Source organism: Crocodylus siamensis, chromosome 7 (assembly GCF_052110815.1).
Source record: "Crocodylus siamensis isolate JL-2025a chromosome 7, ASM5211081v1, whole genome shotgun sequence".
NCBI lineage: Eukaryota > Metazoa > Chordata > Crocodylia > Crocodylidae > Crocodylus > Crocodylus siamensis.
The window spans coordinates 78,851,020-78,875,611 of NC_143401.1; the positions used below are offsets into that span (position 1 = coordinate 78,851,020).

General features: G+C 39.3%; 1 protein-coding gene across 1 annotated transcript in view; it reads left to right on the forward strand.

The window, feature by feature from the left end:
• Positions 1-24,592, forward strand: part of ADAM12 (ADAM metallopeptidase domain 12) — a 346,240-nt gene that overhangs the window by 309,597 nt on the left and 12,051 nt on the right. The window contains exons 15-21 of the mRNA XM_090056735.1: positions 7,459-7,567; positions 7,664-7,862; positions 10,745-10,822; positions 12,949-13,057; positions 17,142-17,274; positions 17,922-18,030; positions 18,528-18,707. Coding sequence (XP_089912861.1) covers positions 7,459-7,567; positions 7,664-7,862; positions 10,745-10,822; positions 12,949-13,057; positions 17,142-17,274; positions 17,922-18,030; positions 18,528-18,707 — 917 coding nt within the window. The remainder of the gene's footprint in view (positions 1-7,458; positions 7,568-7,663; positions 7,863-10,744; positions 10,823-12,948; positions 13,058-17,141; positions 17,275-17,921; positions 18,031-18,527; positions 18,708-24,592) is intronic.

The window sequence follows — 24,592 nt, forward strand, 5'->3', positions numbered from 1 at the left end:
GGGAAAGCAGGTGAATGTATGCATGTGTGCCTCTGTGTATAGTAAAGCTGATGTAGAATCATAGAAAATGAGGGTTGGAAAGGACCTCAGGAAGTCATGTAGTTCAACACCCTGATCAAAGCAGGACCAGCCCCAACTAGATCATCCCAGCCAAAGTTTTGTCTAGCCAGGTCCGAAAATCCTCCAAGGATGGAGCTTCCACCACCTCTCTGGGTAACCTGTTCCAGTGCTTTACTACCCTTCTGATGAGAGAGCCAGTCATCTTGTCATAGAAGGCAGGCAGGTTGGTCAGGCACGATTTGACCTTGGTGAATCTGTGCTGACTGTTCCTAAGCACCTTCAGCATTTGTAGACATGCTCGGGGAGGTGAGGGGGAAGGGGAACTTTAGAGTGGCTCTGAGAGCTGCTCTACTTAAAGTGCCCAGAGCATCACGTGTATCAGTGTCCCCATGCTGAAAATGGTGATGGTGGTACTTCAACTAAAGCTTATTGAACCAGCTTTAGTTAAAGCACTCTCACCGCAATATTTCAGTGTGGGGACCCTGATACACATGACACTGAAGTTTGCTGGAGTACAGTAATTAACATCAAAGCAGACTTGAGTCTTCTCCGACACATTGTAATTACAACCTGTTGGAGCTGCCTCTCTGCATATGTACAGGCGCCCCTCCTCCTACTCCAAGTGCTTGGAAATGGATTCCTTGGGGACCTGGTCCATCAGCTTTCCAGGGACTGAGGCTGACTGGTCTGTAGTTCCCTGGATCCTTCTCCTTCCCTTTTGTAAAAATGGGCACTATATTTTCCCTTTTCGAGTAAGCCATGATCTCTCCCAATGAGTTTTCAAAGATAATGGCCAGTGGTTCTGTAATCATATTGGCCAACTCCTTTAGCACCCTTGGGTGCATTTTGTATGGCCTCATGGACTTGTACACATCCAACTTTTCTAAGCAGTCCCTGGGCTTTATTTTTTGCTACTGTTGACTGCTTACCTCCTCCCCAAACTGTGCTGCCTGGTACAGTAGTCTGGTACCTGATCTTACCTGTGAAGACTGAGGTGAAAAAGGCATTGAATACTTCAGCCTTTTCTGCATCTTCTGTCATAAGGTTGCCTCCCCCATTCAGTAAGGGACACACACTTTTCCTGATCCTCCTCTTGTTGCTAACGTATTTGTAGAAACCCTTTATGTCCCTTGTTAGCTGCAACTCCAGTTGTGCATGCCCAAGCAATACTCTTATACTCTTCCCTAGTCATTTGTACACATTTCCACTTCATGTAAGCATCCTTTTGTGTTTTAGCTCACTGAAGAGTTCCCTGCTAAGCCAAGCTGGTCTTCTCCAGTATCTGACTTCATATTTGGTCAGAGTCTGTCTGTGTTACACTACTGCAGTTTCAAGGATGAGGGAGTGTTTTTTGAGCTAATTCAACATTGATATGAAATAAAAGTGGGGTAGAGCTCTGCTGGTCAAAGATTTATTCTACATGAGGACTTCCTGATACTTGGTTATTTGGGGACAAACTGAAGTGCTCATCTACTTCTAAAGCTTTTCCAGGTTCAAACGAAGGCTTAGGAAAGGCTTTCATCGTAGAAGAGTGGAGTTTGCTCTTACATGGGTGATTGGGTAGAAGATTGCGATGTCTGTTTACCATGAGTATCTCCTTCTCAACACTGGAACTTCTAGGAATTAAAAAATAGAAACAAATTCAGTAGTAAATCACAATAAGCAAGGATCTGGTAACACAGGCTGCCCCCATCTAAACTGACTGACTAAACTATTAGTCAGCCATTTTACATGGGATCATAGTTAAACAGAGTTTTAAAAAGATTTAACCTCTAACTCTGTGATTCTCAACTAGGATGCCACAAAAGCCTAAGTGTCATGGGGTGCTGCACCGTTGGGTATGCAAGCATCTATGTATGAATCATAAGATAAACCCAGATATTTCAAGTAGGAATCCACGTCATAGAAACATTCTGTGGCCTCTCTGAGGTCTTTGGCAGAGAATTGCTCTATTAATTTTCCATAGTTCAGCATAAGTGAAAGTTTAGAGCTGGCATTTCCTGAGGGGGGGCCTTGATACTAATGGGTGTCCCTGCTCTAACTCTACAATGGCAAATGCAAATTACCTTTCTATGCACAAGATCACAATTAACCCGACTATTACAGTTTTAGGTAATGTTAAGCCTGATCTTCCAGGATCCCAGCAGAACTAGCAGAAAGCGGGATCCCAGGGAGAACCAGCAGATTAGTCTGTGCAAAACAGAGCAACTTTCCTTTATCCTTTCCAGACTGTCAACAGGAACATCTCTGACAGGAGAGAGTCTCTGAATTAGGGCTAGGGTTAGTAACCAGTGGTACAGGCACCACACCAGCTTCTGCCACTAGGGTATTCTGTACAATAAAGAAGGTTAGCACTGCCAAAGCAGTAAAGAGTGAATTTAAAAGGATGGAGAATGAAGACTTTAAAAGGCAAAACATATGCCCACCAGGACTGTCTCCTTCCCCTCAGAACAGACTCCTGTATAAGTAGTGATTAGTGTAGTGTCTGAGTATCAGATCTCCCATTCATGAGAAGTATTTTTCCCATTTTAGTGATCAGGAGCTAAAACACAAAGAGCACACCTACATGAGTAATTAATGAACACAAATAAACTTCAGAGCTTATTGCTCCAGAGGTTTTTGCTCCTGGGCATGCTGTTTGAACGTGTGCCTGGGAACAAAAAACTCCAGTGCATACTGCTTTGAAGTTTATTCAGACACAGCACGTGGAACCTGGTCGGAGCAGCCCGGACTGGCAGGCTGACCCCCCCAGCTCCTCTGTTAGCCCAGGCTGCTCCAGCCAGGCTCCACATTTTGCAGGGTAGCTGGCTGGGGCACAAGGGTGCTTCAGCACAGGGGCTGCCTGCCAGCTAGAGCTGCACTGAAGCACGCTATGCCCCCAGCCAGCAGGGGCAGGATCTAGATGTGCACTGCCGCACATGAAAAATTTCTTTGTATTTGACTTGTAAGAAAATACAGGTACTACCCTGCTGCAGAGTATGTTAGTTTTGCGTGCCCTAATACGGGCACACGTGTAGACACGGAGACATTTATTGCTCGGCTAATTAGTCAATTGTTCAGTAAACATCCCATGTAGACATGCCCAAAGAGACTAATTGATTTGCCTGTGGTTTGACTTCCAGTGTGCCAGTGGTTTGACTTCCCAGAAAGTCTGTGACAACGTTGGGCACCAAACCCAAATATCTGTCTTCTCCTTCATGCCTCTTACATTTAAGGATATAGTTCCTGCCCTCTGCAAGTTCCTTCGTAGCATATAATGAAATAGGCTGTCACCGACAAAAGCTTATGTCTTAAGGTGCCACTCTGCCCTGCCTTCTACTTGACTTCAGACTAACATGGTTAAATACTCTGCTGTAGTGTTTCATTGCGTTTGTAACCTCCATATCTGTCAGAAATCTTTCTCTCCCCAGGTATTAATCTTTCTCCTCCTTCTGAATTACTACTAAGGTTTTTCTGAAGCAGGTCATAGCAGCATCTGAAACCATATATAGCCTCTATTTGTTATGTTATAACCAAAGAAATGAGTTTATCCGTTTACAGATCTGAAATAAATGTATTGAGGCTGACAACTTCAGTGGCATGTTTTAACGTGATGTGATTTCAAACAGCTGATTTAATTTCTTAAAAGAGGTTCAGAATGGAAAGGCTGACAGGACCTTAATTATAGGGTCACAACACCATAATTATCAATAGCAAAGTGAAATAAGCTCTGCTCATCCAGTTCAAGGAGCTTAATAGTCACTGGAAATCTTTCACAAATCATTTTGTCTCTGCCTCTTGAGGAAGCAAAATCGAGAAAGACTCTGCTTTCTGCTTCAGTCTGTGGCTGAAATTATGATAAATGGATTTCCTCAAGAAACACAACATGGCAATTCTCTTCCTTAAGCATCCTTTGAAATCTTTCTTTTAACTTGGTAGATCCATCTGTTCATTTTCCATATCTGTTTATAGATTTTTCAGCTATAATACAATCCAAACCTTGAAAAAGACCAGTTGGAGGAAGCTGCAACCATCTGACTCGCAAGCCCCATAGCATACTGTGTTTTTGCTGAGGCAAAAATTAGAGTGAAGCTTTGATTTCCAGATGATCACTGGGAGTCGGGTGCTGTTCCATACAGTGTGGTCAGAGCCTAGCGGGGGAGTGCTTTTTGTCATTTACTAGGTCTATTCCCTTGTTAGGGAACATGAGTTGGGCTAGAAGAGACCATTATGGGACATGCTCCCCTTCCTGCAAGCCCGCTTTTCTCATCTGTAACGTATTGGCTGTGTCCAGCTTCAAAAAAGAACAGTTGGCATCCTACTCTCAGGGGGAAGTGGGAAAATCAAGCAGGACAAAAACTGAAGCACACTAGTTTTTCATCCAGCTCTTTAGCATACATGGCATAAGGCTGATCTTGATACAGTCCAGGCAGATGATCACAAGGGGTACTTTTGTTTTGCCAGTCAGTGTTCATATAACATCCTGAGCTGCTGGAATGAAGCATTACCTTGATACATCCTCAAGGGAAGCATTCAGTTACTGTATTAATGTAACACATTATTTGAATGATTCTCCTTGGAAGATTTCTCAGCAGAGAAAAAAGAGACTGAGAACAATTGCACAAGATCTATTGTGTTCTGCATTCCTCAGGTCAGGTGGAAAGCTGGGGCTAAATAAATAGGTCTTTGTAGATATAGGAGGAAAAGCAGTTGGGTTTACCTGGTCTCTGAGCTTATCGCTCGTTATTTCCTATACAACCTCTTTACTCAAAGAAAGTCTTAGCTTGTGCACATTTTAAGACTTTTCTGAAACTGAATAGCTACTGCTTTTGCACTGGAAGTCACAGACAAAACTTCACACAGATAATAAAATCTCCATTTTTTTTTTCTTCTGAATAGCACCTTTTTCTAGATGTTTCAGTTGATTTATGATTATTGCTTGTGGTTTAATGAAAAAATGAAAGGATCCTATGAGAGTGCTTTTTAATAGTCCCAGATTTGAGAAACATCCTGAACTCAGCAAGCCTGATAGTAATCGTTCAAAGAATTTCAGGCTCTTGTCCCTCCCTCCAGGGAGCCACCAGCTCATATTTGTTCCCTCTCTGCCCTACTTTCTGGGTCTCAACATGTGAAAAGTAAGAAGGAAAAGGGGCAGCCATCTTTAAACAGCTCTTAAAGATGTTACATGTTGTCCATAATATTAGTAGTTTACTGCTCAGTGAAGGATAATCTTAGTCAAGCTTCTGACTGTGAAATGTAGATAAGTAATTGAGGCTTTAATCTTTCCTTTTTTTAGTGAAAACATCCACACAAACTGTAATTCTTTTTAATTTACATTTTATGCTTCAAGAATATGAACCTTCCTAAAGCCCTCTTCCTCTTGTTAAGGTTTTTAATGGAAATATCATGATGATTTGAACAAATAATGTACTGTGTGCACACAAACATACACGATTGGAAATAGCTCAAAACATTTGACAATTGGAACGCTATATGAGATATTCTGCTCCTATTGTTAAGGATGAGGGGCATAAATGTGCTAAACTTGTAGTATTCTCAGCCTGAAGGCTTTCAAATACTTTTATTTTGATGCTTTGTTTTGCTGATTGTGACATAAGTCCAACATTCATTGTTTGCATCCTACATGAGGGACTTTATTTTGAAAAATTACCCACCAGTGCAACTCAATCAGTGGTATCAAAGGTAAGTGTGGTAATGTAGACAGCTCTTCAGGCATCTGTTTAAATTTTAACCATTGTGCCATCTAACCTTGCACAGAGCACGCCTATGCATAGTTGTACTTGAAACTCACTCACAGTGACTTGATTTTGGTGATCAAATGTCTCCATTGGAGGAAACTATAAAGGAAAAAAGAGCTTTTTAACTTCTCAGAGAAAGGCATAATAAGAACATGGAAGTGGAAGCCAGGCCAATGCAAATGAGAGAAAAGATATGTTTTAACAATCAGAGTAATTAATAATTGAAACAAACCATCAAGAGGTATGGTGTATTCACCATCCCTTGAAGTTTTCAAAGGAAGACTCAGATGCTTTTCTGAAAGATACCTTTTCATCAGCAAGTTACTGGGCTCAGTATAGCTGGATGAAATTCTAAGGTATGATAGACAGGAAGTCAGGCAGGGTACTTTAGATGCTTTGAGAGTGGTTCAGGGGTGCCACACAATGTTAGCACTGTTAGGTGTGCAAACTTGATACACAAGATAAACTTAGAGATTTCAAATAGGAATTCATAGTGATAGAGACATCCTGACCTGTTGTGGTATTTCTAAGTTTTTTGCAACAGAAGACTTGCTCATTTTCTATAGTAAAAAATAAGTGAAAACCAAGAGCTGGCATTTTCCAAGGGATGCCTTGAATCTAGAAAGGTTGAGAAACACTGGACTACATGATCTTGTGGTCCTCTCTGATCTGAAAATCTATGAATGAGGGGCTTGTCTGGACAAGCAGTAGTATTATGGCTACCACCAGTGAAGATGTCATGTTGGGATATAAAAAGGTTTGCATAGGTCTTCCAGATCTAGGTTAGTGGTTCTCACCCTGCTTACATTCAAGGCACCTCTTGATAGATTCAAGGCACCCCTCAGAAAATGCCAGCTCTTAGTTTTCACTTGATTTGTGTGACTGCAGAAAAATAATACAGCTATTCTTCTGTTGCAAAAGCTCAGACTGCAATAGTTGAGAATGTTTTAACACTATGGATTCCTATTTGAAATCGCTGAAATTTATCTTCTGAATCATATTTGTCCACCTAACAGTGCTAACATTGCATGACACCCTACAGTACCCCTGAAAAGTTATCAAGGCACCGCAAGATGCCAGGGCACCCTGGTTAAGAATCACTAAGTGCTGCATACTGTCATGGACATCCTCCTAGCTCAGCCAGTTCACTACAGTGTAAGTACCATCTAAATCCAGTTTTTCCTGTCATTTTGAATTTTCCAGAATTGCATTTGAAACTCATTCCTCTTTGTCCTTTTGTGACCTACCTCTCTTCTTTACCTTTTCAGCCCCTTGGTTCTTGCTATCAAGTGGGCTATTCTGAAGGGAGAGGAGCTAATGGAAAGATTATTCATTACCTCTCTTAGCTAAACTAGGTTTGGCACTTGATGAAATTCTCATTTCCTAAGAGGATATAGGAGAGGGACACCAGCTCAAAATCTCAAAAGAGAATTAAGCCTGTAATGTTTATCAATTAGCCTTACCAAGCGAGACCAGTAACTATGGAAAACCCATGCACTCAGGTTGCTCAATTAGCATGCTAAACAAACACAACTGTTGGAAAGTGTTTCATCAGTATGCAGGTCACATCTTACATATAGCTAAAACATCAGTGGAGCTCAAATAAAATTATTAAAGACACCTTGCATCAGATTACGGTACTGATCTGTTTGTGTTACAGGTGCTAAACCCGCCCCAGGCATCTGCTTTGAGAGAGTCAATTCAGCAGGGGATCCTTATGGCAACTGTGGCAAGGACTCCAAAAGTTCCTTTGCTAAATGTGAACCCAGGTAAGACCTCACTTTGCCCTCAGACGAATGGCTGTTATCAGGCAAGCCAGTTTTTGGATCCTTTTAAAATTGTTTAAATCTTTTTCCCCCATCCAGAGATGCCAAATGTGGAAAAATCCAGTGTCAAGGAGGAGCAAATCGACCTGTAATCGGTACCAATGCTGTTTCCATAGAAACAAATATCCCACTGCAGGAAGGAGGCAAGATTCTGTGTCGTGGTACTCACGTGTACTTGGGGGATGATATGCCTGATCCTGGTCTTGTGTTGGCAGGCACCAAGTGTGAAGATGGAAAGGTAAGATTCAGAAATATTCCCAAACAGCCAGATTATCAGTGTACAAAAGCGGTGTTGCAAAGTTCTGTATTCTAAGCCAAGAGCTGATTCTGGTTTGTACAGAGAATTAAATTTGTTTCTCACTGTCTTTCATACTCATACCGAGCCACATTTTACCCCATTCTTCATTTGGCCTCTTTCTGAACATAGTTTCGCAGATACGGTGTCAGTCACGTAGACATATAAATGATCTCTGAGTCCGCTCAAGTACTTATTGTCCAAGTAAAACTTGTACTTCCTGGAAAATAATTTTAGGAACAGACATAAAGGCCAGCTACTGAAAATCTGGTTTGTGAAATATATTTATCTGTGAAATATAAAACCAGAGGTTAGGATTATAGTTTGGTTTAATTTAAGGTTTGTTGTTTACATGAATTAACAGGCTTTGGTACTTAAGCCAAAAAACTGACTTACCATGAGTTCCAGTTACTTCTTGAATGCCCACGAGGTCATTCAGAGTAACTGTTTTGTGTTCATGACTATGGCAGGCAAAACATGAAATGCATGTGAAATTTAGGCAGTTCCACAAAACTCAGTCCATAGCATGCCTGTTGTTTTTTTTCAAAATTATTTTTAGCCACATACAAGCTTCAGAATAAGTTAATGAGTTTGGCTGGTCGTCACACACACTTTAGTACCTCACTTGAAGAAAATGCTGTTCCTGTAGTTGCACCTGGATCTGGAGCTGTTGCTAAAGTAGAGGGCATCTTTGGCCTGCAAAAGCAGCTTTTCACTTCCAGCAAATACGCTAATTTTTTTGCTGTCACCAAACCTGATTATAACATATTCACATTTTGCCAGCTTTGATGATTGCCTTGCATTGGTTTAGGCCAGCTTTCCCATAGACAAGTTATTCAGGATTTTGGCTGAAGGGAGAGGAATAGAGAGTAATAAGGAAAGTGACTGTTGTGCCACTGAAGGATTGAGAGGTTGAAGGGAGCCCAAGCTGCTGTTGGAGAAGGGGGTTTCCATGCTGTTGGAATATTGTGGGCAGACAGAAAAAAAGTGGAAGATCCAGAGCATTTGGGTAAATTCTTGAATCTGAATGTTTTGGAGTTCTGTTGACACATCTGTTAGGCATTTTGGTATCAGATTTAAAACCTGTCTTGAAGAATTACAACTATGCTACAAAAAAACAACGCACATAACCTCTGTCATTCTAATCTGCCTAATCAGTCAAATACACAGGCTAATATTTATAGTGGACTTATAGTGCATTTATTTTGGATTCTGAATCTGAAGGTAAATATTCTTACTTTTTTTTTTTTTTTTTTAAGAGGAAGGCACCCCGTTTGAAATGCAACCATTTTAATGTGATCGGAATTGTATGTGCCAGGGCATGCTCACTATCTGAATGGTGAATATTGCTGTAATGACAGTATATTCTCTCCATGCATGTATGTTGATGCCAGTCCAATCTAATTTCCTTCCCATTTTTCCTTCCCCCAGAGAGTAAGTGCCCTGATTAAGAACCCCTGTCATCTCCTGCATCACTTTAATCCCTGATTCATGCTAATTATTTGACTGACTTTTAGTCCTACTAAACTGGAACTACAGGGGAGCAGAAGCTATATACACTGAGTTTTCAAATGTTGACAGAACATACTAATCATTATTTCAGGCTTAGCATCTTTTTTTCCCCCAATCTGAAAGGGATAACTTTTCATTATGATCATCTATATCAGTCCTTTCAATTCAGTTGGTGCTTTTTATTAGATGCTGTTAACCTGCTTTATCTCAACTTTTAGCTATGTAAAACTCCACAATGATCACAAAACAAAGAATGTGTAAAAGCTTTTGTCCTGGGTTAATGCTGATTGGTAATTTCCTGTAAAATTATAATTTTACCTATATTCCATTTTTTAAGTTTGGCTTGGGAAATTTCATTGTTGGAATTGACCAAATATAGCAGATGAATCAATGCTTGCTCATATTTTTCAATCCATCCACTCTTGAAACATTAATTTATAGACATAATCGCCACTAGTTCAAATCAATGTAGCTCCATTGCTGTAAGTAGAGGCATGTCAAATTACATTATATGCATGTCTACCACACATACTTTTCACCCAGAAATGAGCCTTCCTAATGTGGACACATTTCAAGCAAGGAAGCTGATTTCCATGCCAGTGTAGATATGGGGACGCTGGGTGCTCCACTGCTGACAGTATATGGGAAGGACGGAGTCCCATCATCAGCATCACTCAGCCTTTGGCTGCAGCTACACAGCTCAAAGTTTAACCCTGTCACAGCTGCTGCTGAATTAGTTAAACCAGCCAACAGCTGCTGCCAGTTCCTGCATGCTACCAGCATTCAGCCTGGGTGAGCCTATTTAGTGGTAGGTGAGATTCTGGGGGGGCAAAAGGTTTTCCTTCATTCTGCTTTCCCAAAACAAGATGTGTTTCTTATTTTGGTACATAAGTAATACAGCTTTAATTGATATTTATTTGAGGAGACTCATGGCCAAATCTTCAGTCAGCAAAAACAGGTGCATGGCCACTGCGGTGGAGCTTTGATGTTTTACAGTGGCTCAGGATCTGGTCCTTGATATAAAATGTATCTGAAATTCAAACTTGCAAGAACCTGAATGATAGTCAAAAGTGATATCTGCTTTTAAGCTATCGTTGGATGGAGTATGGGGATGGAGCTGAAGGCTTTATGAAAACATAGGAAGGGATGTACCTCCTGTTTGGTTTCCCTCATAGCAATGAGAATCAGTAAAATCAGGCATAGACAAATTAAATACTGGAAAAATGCTTTCATAAGGATGTAACACAGTATTTTGTTTGCACTGGAATTTTCTACCACAGTATTAAAGCTATTCTTCATGCCTTGTTTTCCAGATCTGTTTAAATCGCCGATGCCAAAATACGAGTGTATTTGGAGTTCATGAATGTGCAACAAAATGTCATGGACGTGGAGTAAGCATTACAGAAATATTTTTTCCTGCTAGTCAAGAGCCAGTTAAGCAATAAATCATTCATTTGTAGTGCCATTTTGAATGATTCTTTGTGATCTATCAGTCAGTCTTTACAGCATTTCCTTTCACGGTTATCAATTTTCTGTGCCATTTACACACTGCAAGAAATGGAAGGATTTTAAAACAGAAAAAGCTGATCAAGTAATAATCTTTTTTTTTAAGTTTAACATTGTGATAAAAAGAAATGTTGTCATCTTTAGAATGGTTTCAAGCCTAACACTCCTGTGTGAAGGACTTCCCATTAACGTTTCAAACAGGACTGTTTCTTTGTGGTCCCAGCAGAATTGTAATATGCATCTGAAGTATTTTAAAAACAAAAATTTCCAAAAGAGTAAAATAAAAGAAGACAAAACCATACTGACTACTGTAAACAAAAATTACGTGCGCGAAAATAGAATTTTAACAATGATATCTTTTTCCATTCACAAACTTTTTGGAGACAACTAGCACCTAAATGTTTTAAAACACAATTTATTTTTCACAAAAGTGTTAGTTATTTCAAACTGCATCATATTAATCTTAATTAACTGCCCTACCAGTTCATTTGTTGCTATGAAAGTCTGTGCCAACAGAAATCAAACTTCAAGATCTATATGAAACTACAAATTCCCTTTTTGTAATTAATGTATAAACCCATAGCTTGTTTTGTCATGCTGTGTTTGAAAAAAATCAGCATTGTCAATGATAAAGTATCTTGTCACTGTGCTGAAATGAGCATTGACTTAAAGACTGGCATCTTTGTGCTATGGAGAACATATGGTGACTTCTAAGTAGCAAAACAAGAACTGGCACACTTGTAGACGGTAATCCCTGTAGAGCTTTAATTTCAAGACTGGTGTAGAAGAAATGTTTAACTGTTTTCCTCTGTGAAAAACAAACTGGTTGTTATGTTTTACATGAATCTGGAATGTTTCTTGTAAACCTACTATGCGAGGAAGCTTCATCTGAGTAAATGATTATTTCCTTGGTATCATTCAGGCCTCCCAAATATAGCCTTGCTGAAAATATGCCAATTGGATTCCCCAGAAAAAAGCAAAGTGGAGAACTCACGTGTTCTAAACTGACTGCGGTACTGCAAACCCTGTTAATCAATCTGTTGTCCAGTTTTCAATGGCAAAGGCTTCCATCCAGCAGTAAGGATGAGTGTTAGCAGACCTAAATACCTCTGGCAACTTGCCACAAAGCCCGTGAGCTAACTCAAGTCAGCCAGAGTGCTAACATGCAAGTTTGCCTGCAGCAAAACATTTATCTCATTCAGTGAATTTATAATAGTGGCAAAACATGTGTCATTGTCTTCTGCTTTAACATCCTGGCTGCACTTCATGTGGACAACGGGAAAGGGGAATTGCTCCTTCTTTGGTGATTTTGTAGGGCCTTGTTACACCTTACTCTGTGAGCCACACACGTGTTGATCAGTGCTCGGGCTAGCCTGGAGTTTGGAGCTGTCACACCCTTCGTCTAGAAACCTTCCACTTGCCATTAGAGACCTGGGGAGCAGTGGCAGGACTAGGAGCTGGAGCTGTGAGTTGCCACTGGAGGGCTGGTGAGCCAAGATGGGCTTCTGTCCCTGGTCTATGGATGTGGGTGTGAGAGATCCTGGGATACTGGAGGACTGTAATTTAAGCAGTGCATCTGTGTGGAGTGGCCACACCTTAATGGAGCTGGGTAGTGCAGATCAGAGATAATCCTGCCCTGGAGTGGTATAACTTTGAGCCATGTAAGAAATGCCTAAAACCTTTAAGGTGTTAATGTGCAGATAATTCAGGGGTTAAGAGCTCCAGGAGCCACCCAAAAATTACTGTGTAACAAGGCCCTTACAGTTCAAGTTGTTAGCTGCCATATAAACAATGAATTAGGTTCTATATTACTATTTGGACAGCCACTGTAAGTATCAGTGTGTAATCCATGTTGTGGCAACAGACAGATTTCAATGAGTCCTTGTTGTTATACAAGCTTTAATTCCAACTTGTGTACTTCTACCCAACTGAAAGCTCCTATTTCGTGATAGGATTTAGTCACAACTCCCTGAAATGACTTCCATATTAGTTCATTTGTCTTTGTTTTAAGGTCTGTAACAACAACAAAAATTGCCATTGCGAGGCTGAGTGGGCCCCTCCCTATTGTGACAAGCCAGGGTTTGGCGGCAGCATGGACAGCGGACCAATTAGACAAGCAGGTTAGTAACAGCTGGTTCTTCTCTCTCATTTCCATGGTAAAATTTAAAAAAAAGGCTAAATCCAAAACAGGTTTCTTGAAAACACGAATTGAGACTGCAAAACTAGAAAACAAATCAACTAATTTGGCAACTTCATCCAAACAAATTGGCACCATCTTAAAATTTAGCAAAGGAAAAACAGCCATTTTTATTGCATAATTGTAAACACAACAGTCCCAGTGAACTTTCTGAATGTTCCCTGTTAAGTTTGGTAGTTCAGAAACATGGGGGGAATGGTATACTGGTCTGATCATAGGATTCAGAGCCATGAGATCTTGTATTCTAATCCTGACCTATTGGGTGGATTTGTAGAAGTTACTTTTAATTGCTGTAAAAGTCTACAGTACACCAAACCGTAGTTCCAACTAATTGTTTAGTTAATATTAGTGTGTCAGAGAGAGATTTAGCCCTATTTCTGGGTCAGTGAGAGGCTCCAAAGCATCCTCCATTGATTGTGTCCTTAAGGGATTGATTTTCAAATGTGCATTTGTACTGTTATGCATACAAAGCTACATTTACAATTATGGGCCCAACATGGGCCAAATTTTATGGTGATTACAAGTGCAAACTCAGGGGGCCAGGCATCTTTGCATGTTAAGAGCTGCTTTGCATGCACACATGTGAAAACCAAGACCTCTGAATATGACAAACCCAAAAAAGTAAGTACATTTGATACTGTGCCTTCATAGTTGTTTCTGTGGTAGAGAATTCATGAATACATCAGAATGAATCATATATATTCATTAATCTTTCACATATTTTTACAAAGTTCCCCTCACACTTGATGATAATGGAAGATTTATACTTCCTTTAAGTTCTGCATTCAATTACCCTCTGAGCAATCCCTGAAACATTGGCATTTGCATCCTCTGAGCAAAAAGAGATAGTTAGCCATCTTCATGTGAAGTCAGGCAGAAGGCAGGGCAGCTTTACACCTTATACACTAAACAGATAAATAGCATGAGCTTTCATGAACTCAAACTCACTTTGTGAGATGTTGTGAAAAGATATGCACAGAGCAGTATATAAAATAGAGAAAATGATTTCAATCCAAAATACAGTGATTTGAATACAAATATGTATTCAAGTGGCTCTCTCCATTTTATACACTGTTCTGTGCATGTTCTTTCACAGTGTCTGATGAAGTAAGTTTAGACTCACAAAAACGTATGCTTTACATCTCTGATTTACTTAGTCTGCAAGGTACAAATCTACCCTGCCTTTTGCATTCTGTTTCACCTCTTCCCCTGCAGATGTTGTAACTCGCAGGGTTTGATAATCCTCACGTACCAGTTTTTCTCCAGAATATCTCAACTTTAATGACTTCAGCAGAATTACTTTTGATTTATATCGAAGTAAGAGGCAAATCAGTCCATAGTCTATTCACATTTGCATGTATAGCCTATGATTTGCTGGGAAGTGATCTCAGTTCTTTTCATACAAATAATACTACTCAAAAATAAACTGGATTGTATTCTCTATATGCTGGATCCTGGAGTGAATTGTAATGCTGAACTTGTGACATCATAGTCATTTCCATGACAATGATACAACATTACAATTTCACTGCAGGATGCAGCACAAAGATAATGTGAGGGAGAAAGAGCTTTTTCAAACCCCCAAGCAGCTGATAAAATAGCAAAAAAAATCATGCTCAGTTCTTGAGCACGATTACCTAGGTCCAAGCATTGTCACTTGTTCAGAGTTACTCTACCATAGTAGTCCTTCTTTAGCTCACCTTGTATCTATGTGTTACAGGGAACTACAAAATTTGAATGACTATATCCATCACATAGACTATGCTGCAACATATAGCACTAGTTATAATACATAATTCTGAATTATATGCTTTCCCATTTGGTCCTTTAAAAATATAGAAAACTGTTTCTAAACATGTGTAATACTGCATGATACTTTTGCCATCTATATGCAGTGATAGTGCCATATTCAGTAATATTGGGAATAAGTAAACACAGAAATTGTTGCAGGAGCTAATTTTCCAACCCTGCCATTTGGGGTTTAAATACAAGCAACTGATGGAATGGTTTGGATTATGATCTGAGTATTTTGCACATCCCTAAATCAAACTGCAGAAGGATTAGCTAAATAAAGGACAAAAATACATTTATCTTAGTCAAATATGGCACACGGTCTGATTAGTCATTAGAAACTGATTTTTACCCTGCTGACTTCTACTAAATGCCTGTGCTTGGCATACGCATTCTTGATAATATAATTTTTTATAACTATGTTAAATATGTAACAGAATTGTTATGGAAAGATGAATTAATTTTAATTGCCTCAACTTGAATTACCAATTTTATTTAGCTTTCAGTAATGGAAAGAGATGCATTGCTCTGCTCCAAGTTAAAATGCTTTCAATACTGCTGCTGCCACCCAACTCAAGTTCTGTCTTATTCAAAATAATCAACACAGTGCCTATTTCATTGCCCATCCTCTAACAGAAGATGGGGTACAGATGAGAGCTAGCTGGTTGCAATTCAATCAGGACAAAAACTAAAATAACAATGGCAGGTTGCCATGCAAAACATGCCATGGCTGTATTGAGGATGTGTCATACATTGTTACAATTTTCAGTCTTGGATGATCATGGAAGTGCCAGATGTGACAGATTTGCTTACTCTCTGGCCAAAGGGCTAACTCCTTTTTTCAGATACAAACCTGGCTTTCAAGATTAATGTTTTTGTTCCTTCTGGCTGCAATTACAGCAATGCGCACTTCATTAAAATGGCACTTTAAGTCATTCTAGAAACTAAAGGTAGTAGTGCATAAGGCAGCAGTCCCCTTGTTAAGTGATATTACACCATAAAGAACATTGCTTGGTGCCATTGCTTTAGGCTCCACGTTGTTAGTCAATGGTTTCCAAATTCAGTTTAACATGTTGGCTTTTATCTGTAAAGCTCTAAATACCTTCAGACCTTTTCAGCTGAGTTCTACCCATGCCATACTGTCAGGACAGGAGGAGTCAGCTGTGAAATCTAAGCTAAGTCCCCCTTGATTAACCAAAAAAAAAAAAAAAGAGAGAGCAGCTAAAAGACTGGAGGCTTGGTGGGAAAAAGGCAAGTGTTTGGGTTATTTTCTAATTTGGGGATGAAAAGCTCCAAGTGTTATTCCTTATTGGGCATGGTGGGCCTATTAACTTAGGGCTAAAACCACCCATTTATTTGATTCCATCTGGTGTTACTAAGGTCAAGGAGCATAACCACAGTGACAGCAGCTGCCAGCCTATAATGTGAAGGGACCAACAGTGAGACTAAAATCCTGAGTAATGTAGCTCAAGTAATACTAAAAAAATAGCTATTACATAGTGTTTTAAATAAACAGAACCATCAGTGATCTTGATCTTTATTTAAAAACTGGACCCTTCAGGGTAGGAAATGTGCTTTTTTTCCTATAACAACTGACTCTTACATTATCATTTGCTTCTGTTTGATGTGGAAAAAACTGGTGAACCAAGATTTGACAATTGTGCTATCAGCCATGGAGTTCTGAGAAGTGTTTCAAATTGAAGTGAACATCTAAACTATTGAGACTTTGGATTTTTATTGCTGAATACCACTGTTATTTTCTGCTTATTGCACCTCTCTGTTTTTTTCCCAGTTTTCTGCTATGTATATTTGTAATAGACATGACAACCATTAATCCTTGTGGGTCCTGGTATATGAGTGAGAGTTCACCCACACCTTCAAAGTGTATGCCTAGGCATGAGTATGGAGGAGTGGAGACTGCCCAGACCTTCCATCCTCCCTTAGACCACTGAGACAGAATCCAAAGACCAGACTTGTACAGTTAGATAGCAGCTGTATTTTAACCATTTCTTTTTGGAGTTGACAGAAGCAAATTAAATTACTTTAGAATGGATTAGTCTTAGAAGAGATCATTTCAGTTCTCTAATAAATGATTTCCTAACTTCACTGGGTCGGTATCTCGAAGGCAAGTCAAGACAGCAGTGGGCTACTCTTGACATCACATATTTCACTATAACTGACTCCTAACATAAGTCAAATAATGTTTTTTTTTGCAGACAGGAAAAGTTTAACCATAGGAATATTGGTAACTGTTCTATGCCTCATTGCCGGTTTAATAATGTACCTTAAAAGGAAGACTTTGATTAGACTGCTGTTTACAAGTAAAAAAACAACAATGGAGAAACTAAGGTATGACAATTACACTTATTTTCATTTTAATAAATATTGGTATAAAATGATAACTCTTACACCTCTTATCTCTTATGTTCATTATGGCAAGCTAGCAAGTATGATGGAACTGCAAGAGTCAGGTTTATTAAAGGTATATCCATTAAGATGGGTATGTCAGTGTTCTTTCTTGTTCAACTTAACTTCACTGACGGCTCAGTAAATTGAGTGGGCTTGACTAAATCTCTTTCTCTTTTGTGATAAGCAATTAAAAAGTAAAGGAAGCAATGCCTTGCTTTTGGTTTGCTTGAAATATTTTCATTATGTGAGGTGGCCTTTTATCTAAACTCAGTCAAGTGAGCTGAAACTTCTGTATTTGAGGTCATTACTGCTTAAATGCTAGATTCATTAGAATAGTCTCTTGGGTGTTATAAAACTGCATTCCCACAGATTGCCAGAGCTAATTTAACAGACTAGTGGTTTAAAAAAAAATCAATATTTATTTTTATTCTTGCAAGCATGTTAGATAATTTTTATTTTCCTTGTTTACCATAGAGAGCAAAAACAAGAATGCCATTTTAAAGTGTTACTCTGAAAAAGGTTTCTATGACAAAAGCCGTGCTAATCAGAACTATGTTGTACTCAGTAAGTGTATTCTTGTCTTGCAGGTCTGTGAATCCAGCCAGGCCTTCCAATTTATTTGAAACTAATCACATCCATACCACAACTGTCAGCAAAAAAATAGATATTAAGCCACAACATTTAAACATACCTAAGGTGGGTTCTTAAATAGTTAACACCTCATTATTAGATCTCTGTTTTCCATATACTTTTGAATTAATTTACTGTGACAAAATTATCATGAAGTATTACATTTATATAGAACTACGACCCAGTAAAACAAAAAGAGAAAATGCAGGTCCAAAAATGCACATTGGTTTCCAAGTTCCAAATAGATGGAGACCTCACATGTTGAAAAGAAATACATTTAGTCTCTGGGATACAGCCAGCCATCTCAGGTACGAATACTGCCTTCTAAACAGCAAAAGATTACTGTTTGAATAGGATTCTAGAAGCTATTAATTGCATAACTGCCTGTCCTCTGGCTACAGAAAAAGAGGTATGAATGAGTTAAAGCAGGGAGGAAAGGAAGGGAAAAGCAAGTACAAAATATGGATGACAATGGGATTTAAAGCAATGTTGTTTCTATGTATAATATTGGTTAGCATGTTTTCAGCTACCATGGACTTTTTCATTGTTTTATGTTTCTGTAGAGAGATGGCCCAAGAAGATTCATGTCCTATCAGACCACTGACATTAGTAATCCTGTAAAGCCACATGATTTACCACAATCAAAAATACCACAGAGAGTGCTACCACCCCTTCACCAGTTGCCTTTTCAAACTGTACCTGCAAGGCCTCTGCCAGCTGATCCTTCTCTTAGACTTACCCAGGTAAATCTTTATTTTCTTTTTAAGAGGATTTTTAAAACTTGGCATGAGGTGTTATAGTAGTACTAACTATTCTTCCATCAGTGAGGAATTTTATAGAATGAATGATAGTTTGCTTCACAGGTTTTATCTGAAGGACAACAGATATTTACAATAAAGTATCATCCTCATTTGTGCTTTTTGAATGGAGTGATGTTACATTTGTTTATGGTGCAGCACATAGAAAACACCCTCCAACCACCTGCTGAGCTGGGGCTTTTTTTTCCCCAAGTGCTGGGAGCTGGGGCGGGCAGGGCAGCCATTGCTGGGCTGGGCGAGGGGCGAGGGGCAAGGGATGGGCCTGGCCTGGCTGATTTGGAGATTCAGCTGCTGCCAAATCTCCAAATCAGATTCAGCCAAATTTACTCAGGACAGTGATTCAAATCACTGAATCGAATCACAGTCCCCTGAATCAGCCGAATTGAATATTAGCCACTTCGCACAGGCCTACTGAATATATGACATAAATTAGTCTCTTTCTTAGTCACATGTGAATAGTTACAGTTACCTTTATGCAACTAAACTACATATTTAGAGGCAACCTGTTCTAAAAATGTATCATGTTGCCAATATAATGATTTACAAGCTAGGAGGGTTTTTTTTGAAACTTTCATTCCCACTTTGCAATGCATCTCTCATCTTTTCAAAGTCCCTCTGCTCCACTGGCTTTGATACAGACTATGTTCAGTAATCTGGAAAGAGAACAAGTTTCACTTATTCTGCATATTAAATTATTTCATTTTCAAGAACACAAGAATAGTGCATAGAGTGTCCTTACCAATCTCTGATATCCCTCAAACCCAAATTAGGATGACCATGATAAACACGGGCTATCAACTTGCTTAACTTTAAGCCCCAACATAACAAGTCAACCACGAGCAAGCCGGGCAGAAAAGCACCTAATCTTAATTACCTCTTGCGGTCTTAGAATTAATGCATTTTCCTGCACAACACAGCTGCTGTCTTGTCATCTCCCTTTGATAGCCACAAATGGAAATAAAAGGCCCTACAGTAGGGTTTTAGATTTTAAAGCGCAAATAATTCTAAACTGTAGTAAAGCATCACTGGTATTATTACATCTCTAAAATTGGGTTCCTGGCAACAGTCATAATTTCTTTCTTTTGAAACAGCTATGCTCTATGTAAAAAAATCAGAGTTTGTGCATCTAATTCAGTCATGTTTTGTCTCAAGTACAATGGGGTGGCTTAATTCCTCCCGCTATGGTATGCTACTGTGTTTTTCTCTACAAACATCTTGCAGTCATTTCAGGAACTAGATTTGATAGACTCCAAAAGGGACCTACAGGCAGAAGCATCCATTCAACCCACCTATTTATGGTCAAAGTACGCTTTGGGGGGGCTCTTACCACATCGGCTAAAGAGGAACAGGAGCTGTGGCAGACCACTGCTTATCAAGGGAAAGGTCAAATAGCTGTGATCCCTGATCCTATTTCCCTTATTCTACCCATGCCACTGGTATGAGAACAGTACCTTTGAAACTTGGGGGTAAGAGAAAATAGAAAAAGGAGAAGGGGTAGGATTCTCCTGGGGGGAGGCGAGGGGGGTTGTTTGTTTGTTTTTACTGTAGCCTCTATCCTGAGCTGTCTTCAGCAACATACAGTAATGGTGATGGCAAAAAGTTGCACCTATATCACTTCTCAGGGGTCTAGTCTGACAAAGCAAATTTTTGGATTATTTAGCTTTTCTCCAGTTCTGTAGGCAGGCATTTCTATTCATTGTTCTTAAATTGAGTTTTTCCCTTCTTCCTTTTCAAAATGTTGAGTCATCCACTTTCCATTTCAAGGGAACAGGAATTAAAAATTCCTTCTAAAACTGATGCTATAGGCATTGTGCTACCAGCCTGGATAAAGTAGCAAGTTGTGTGCCAGCATCCTAGTACTGCCACTACCAAAGACTGGCAGCTATGTTTTCCCTCAACCTTTTCTAACCTGCGAAGTTCAAAATCAGTAATGAAAATGATTACTCTGTGAATCCCAAGTTGAAATCTGTGTGATAGTGTATGCCTGCAAGCACAACATAAGCAATAAGATGTGTTTGAGATCTGATCCCTGATCCCACAGTTGTGCCTTCTGCCATGCCATTGGTGCACCAGATTGATTTCACTGTGCCTTTAACTGGATAGTCTGTCAGCAGCCTATGGTTTCATCATTACAGCAAAATATCTTATCTAGATCAGCTTGCTATGGGACATTCTTACTACAGGAAATAGTAGCTCAATAAGTAGACAGAGCTATGTTTACCTTCTCCATGTTCTGCTACAGTCACTTTTGTTAACAATATCAATATCAGTATCCCCTCTCCCAGGGTTGTTATTTAAAACTGGTTTTACAGTTAAGATGCCTAACTCAAATAATCCACAATGTTCCTGCACCAATAGACTGATAATGACCTCTCTTTTTTCTAGTGCATTTTAGGTCAGAGACCTCTTCCAGATACATATTCAGAACATATGAGAGTAGAAGATAAAATTTGATAGTTTGTCTACAGCTGCCCAAGATATAAGAAATACATTTTTCTTTTTCTGAAGCAGAGTTGAAATAAGAGCTAGTGTTAATATTGAAAACCTGACAGCTTAAAAACTCTCTGCTAAGTTACTGATATAAAACTGGACAGTGAAATCCATCTATCAGCAACTTTTAGCTGAGATTTGATTGGGCAAGAACTGGGTTGGGTTGACTTCCTAATTGCGTAGAGAACTTGAACAATCAAGCACAACTTTTGTGGCACCAAATGCCATGCTACCCACTTGCCAGGAGTCCAAGGGCTGTAACTATGTACATTTCCATGACATAGTTTATGTTGATTTGTACTTCCCTATCATGCACTCAGAATATGAATTACAACCATAAAGATGCATCTTTTTTGTTCATTTTTCCCTCTCTCTCCCCCTCCCCTTCAAAGGGCAATGTCATGTCTTTTGCTAGAAAGGAGTGACAAGAAGGGAGAAGTACTGTTAAGGTCTCTCCTATTCCTCTTTCTCCCCTCTACATGAAGACATACTTGTTCTACCATAAAAGCACCCCTTTCCTGGCTTTGCATAATCCATTTCTAAACTGGACCAGAAAAGGGCACTCTTATTCTAGCATGTGTGTCCACGTGGGAAAGTAGTCTGAAAAAGGTTGCTTCCAATCAGTTTTCCCATGCAGAGAAGGCCAAAGCTACTGATCTTTTCCTCACGTGCTAGCCCCACACCAAGACAGTGGGCAGTTTTATTTCTACTCGTCAGCCCTCAGCTGGAGGATGAGAAGCTGCAACTAGTGGACAGCTAGAGAAGTGCTGTGAAACTAGCTGGCAACCACTAAAGAGAATGGATAAAATGGGGACACTAGTATCTATTTTCTCCTACCCTTTGTCCATCTTGTCCATTTAGGTCAGGGCAGATTTGGTCTGTGGAGCCATATGATCCAGCCTCTGGGTCTAAGACTGATCCTGCAGGCAGGCTGGACCCAGGACTGCAGGAGCTGCACACAGCGCAGAGGGCCGGCACAGGGTGTGTGCTGGATGCAGCACTCTGCTGGAATGGCCCTGCATACTGGCTCAGGCCACAGCATGTTTGATCCAGCACTAATTAGTGGTGAGAATCCAGGCTGCATGCCAGGTGCAGCATGCACCAACTCCACTACAGAGCTTATGCTGCACAGTACTCAGGGTCAGCAGGGGACGTGTGCTGCAAGTGGCACCCCGCCAGATCAGCCCTGCACACTGGCTCCAGGGTTGGTTTGGATCCGTGCTCTAGTTTTATATTAATTGAAACTGGCACCTGTTAGACAATTTCCTATAGTAAAATCTAACAGACTCTATCATGATTATATTCCTATCACATAGAACGATGCAGAGTATTTGCAAGAAACTGCTGTTTATGTCATCATTTGCCATGCCTGATTACTTCATGAATATTTGCAATATCCCTAGTATTTTCCTTTTATGAAATCTATTCTTCCTGCAAACAATGTTGATAAGCAAAATATGTTTATTTGCTTTTTTTATCATGGAGGAAGTTCTTTTGGGTGATGGTCAAGGCTGACTTATACAAACTATGAAATTTGTCTATTATATTGTTATAATAGGAAAGAACATACTTAATGTTGCCGTTCCTCATTTGCACGGAGAACTAGAATTAGTTTGTGTTATGATAGGACTACAGAAGAGGAGGAGGAAATGCACAAAATTACAGTTTTAAAATTAAAATTATTCTAGATTTGAACTGACCAAATCAAAAGCTTAAAGAAAATAAAACTGGACTTGAGACATCCATATATTTACTAGTGAACATCTGCATTTTCTTTTCACCACATAAGCAAAAGTAATAAAGGAAAAAACGTACTGAAAGAAATAATGAACATTACATCCATCCTTTCAAAAGCTGGTTAACTATGCCTTCATTTTGCTATAACTGTTAGCAGTGAGCAATACAATTATATACATTTTCTATTCTTTGAGAAGATAATTAGCAGGATTTCGTAAGAATAAGGATAAAAGTGTAGCTTAAAAGCACTGGACTGGAACTCAGGATCTGAGGTCACTATCTGATTGTACTAAGAATGCTCTGTGTGAGTTTGAATAATTAATCTAGTCAAGTTGCAGTTCCTCATTTGAAAATTGGGGGGGGCGGCAGCGGGAAATGCCCTGCCTCACTAGAGTGATGTAAACAAACTCATGGTATGTGATTGTCAAATACTACAGCAGTGAGGTATCTCAATATTTATGCATTGAGAATTTAACATATGTGCTATTTTTCAGCTATAAATGGTTCTAATTTAAATATGCATATTTAGTAAATTAGCTCATCCAGTTGAACCCTATATTGCAGAGTTAGGTCAGATTAACTAAAATCATTGTTGATATATATTTCAGATTATCGGGTAAATCTTGAAATTTGGTGTTCGTTCACTTTTTGCTCATTTGTACATTTGCTGCAAATGATATCAAATGTAGCAATTTTGTGAATCTCAAATTGTTCAACAGAATGTCTTTACCCCTTTTTTTTTTTTTTTTTTTAACAACAAGGAAATTATATGCTACAATCTTTGCACATCTTGAGGACCACACAGAAAAAACATTAATTCATGCCTTACAGCAAGATTACTTCAGTTCTTTACTAATGAATCATTTAAGTCCACATTTCTTTCAGTAGAAAGAAACTGCAGCTGCGTCTATAAAAAGTCCATGAATGCTCTTAAGTCAAATTGGAATCAGGAAGTTTGGTTCTAGGGTCATCTGAAATTTGCATTTTAAAGTCAGTTCCCTTGTTCCCACCCCCTTAGGAATCCTACTCCCATTTTATGTATTTACTACATAAAATTTCAGTGATAGGCTACATTGCAATTTAGCAGAAAATGCTACTAGTAATACTATGGCAGACATCTCTGGGAATGCAAACTCAATCTGGGGACCTTGATGGGACACCAGAATGTGGCTGTATCAAGAGTGACAGACCAAGTGGCCCCTAAGCAAAAATGGATGGAAGCTCAACTTTTATTTTCCTCTACTACATATAGAAAGCCAGAAATGTGTGATTTTGTGTGTGTGTGTGGGGGGGGGGGTTAAATAAATAAATAAAGGTAAAACAAAATTGATTTAACACTGAGAAGAGAAAGAAAGGATACAATAACAACATAAGAAACTAATAATTTACAGCTCAGCAGAGTACAAAGATGTTTAGTCATGTCTAAATTGTTTTGGTTTTAGCTTAGTTAATACCTTTGATCGCTAAGTAAAGGTATGGACAAGATTCTTTCTAAAGAACAAATACCAGTGGTGCATTAGTGGAGGTACCAGGAGGAGGAAAGAGTCACAGTATATTAGAACAGGGGTAAGGCAACACATGGC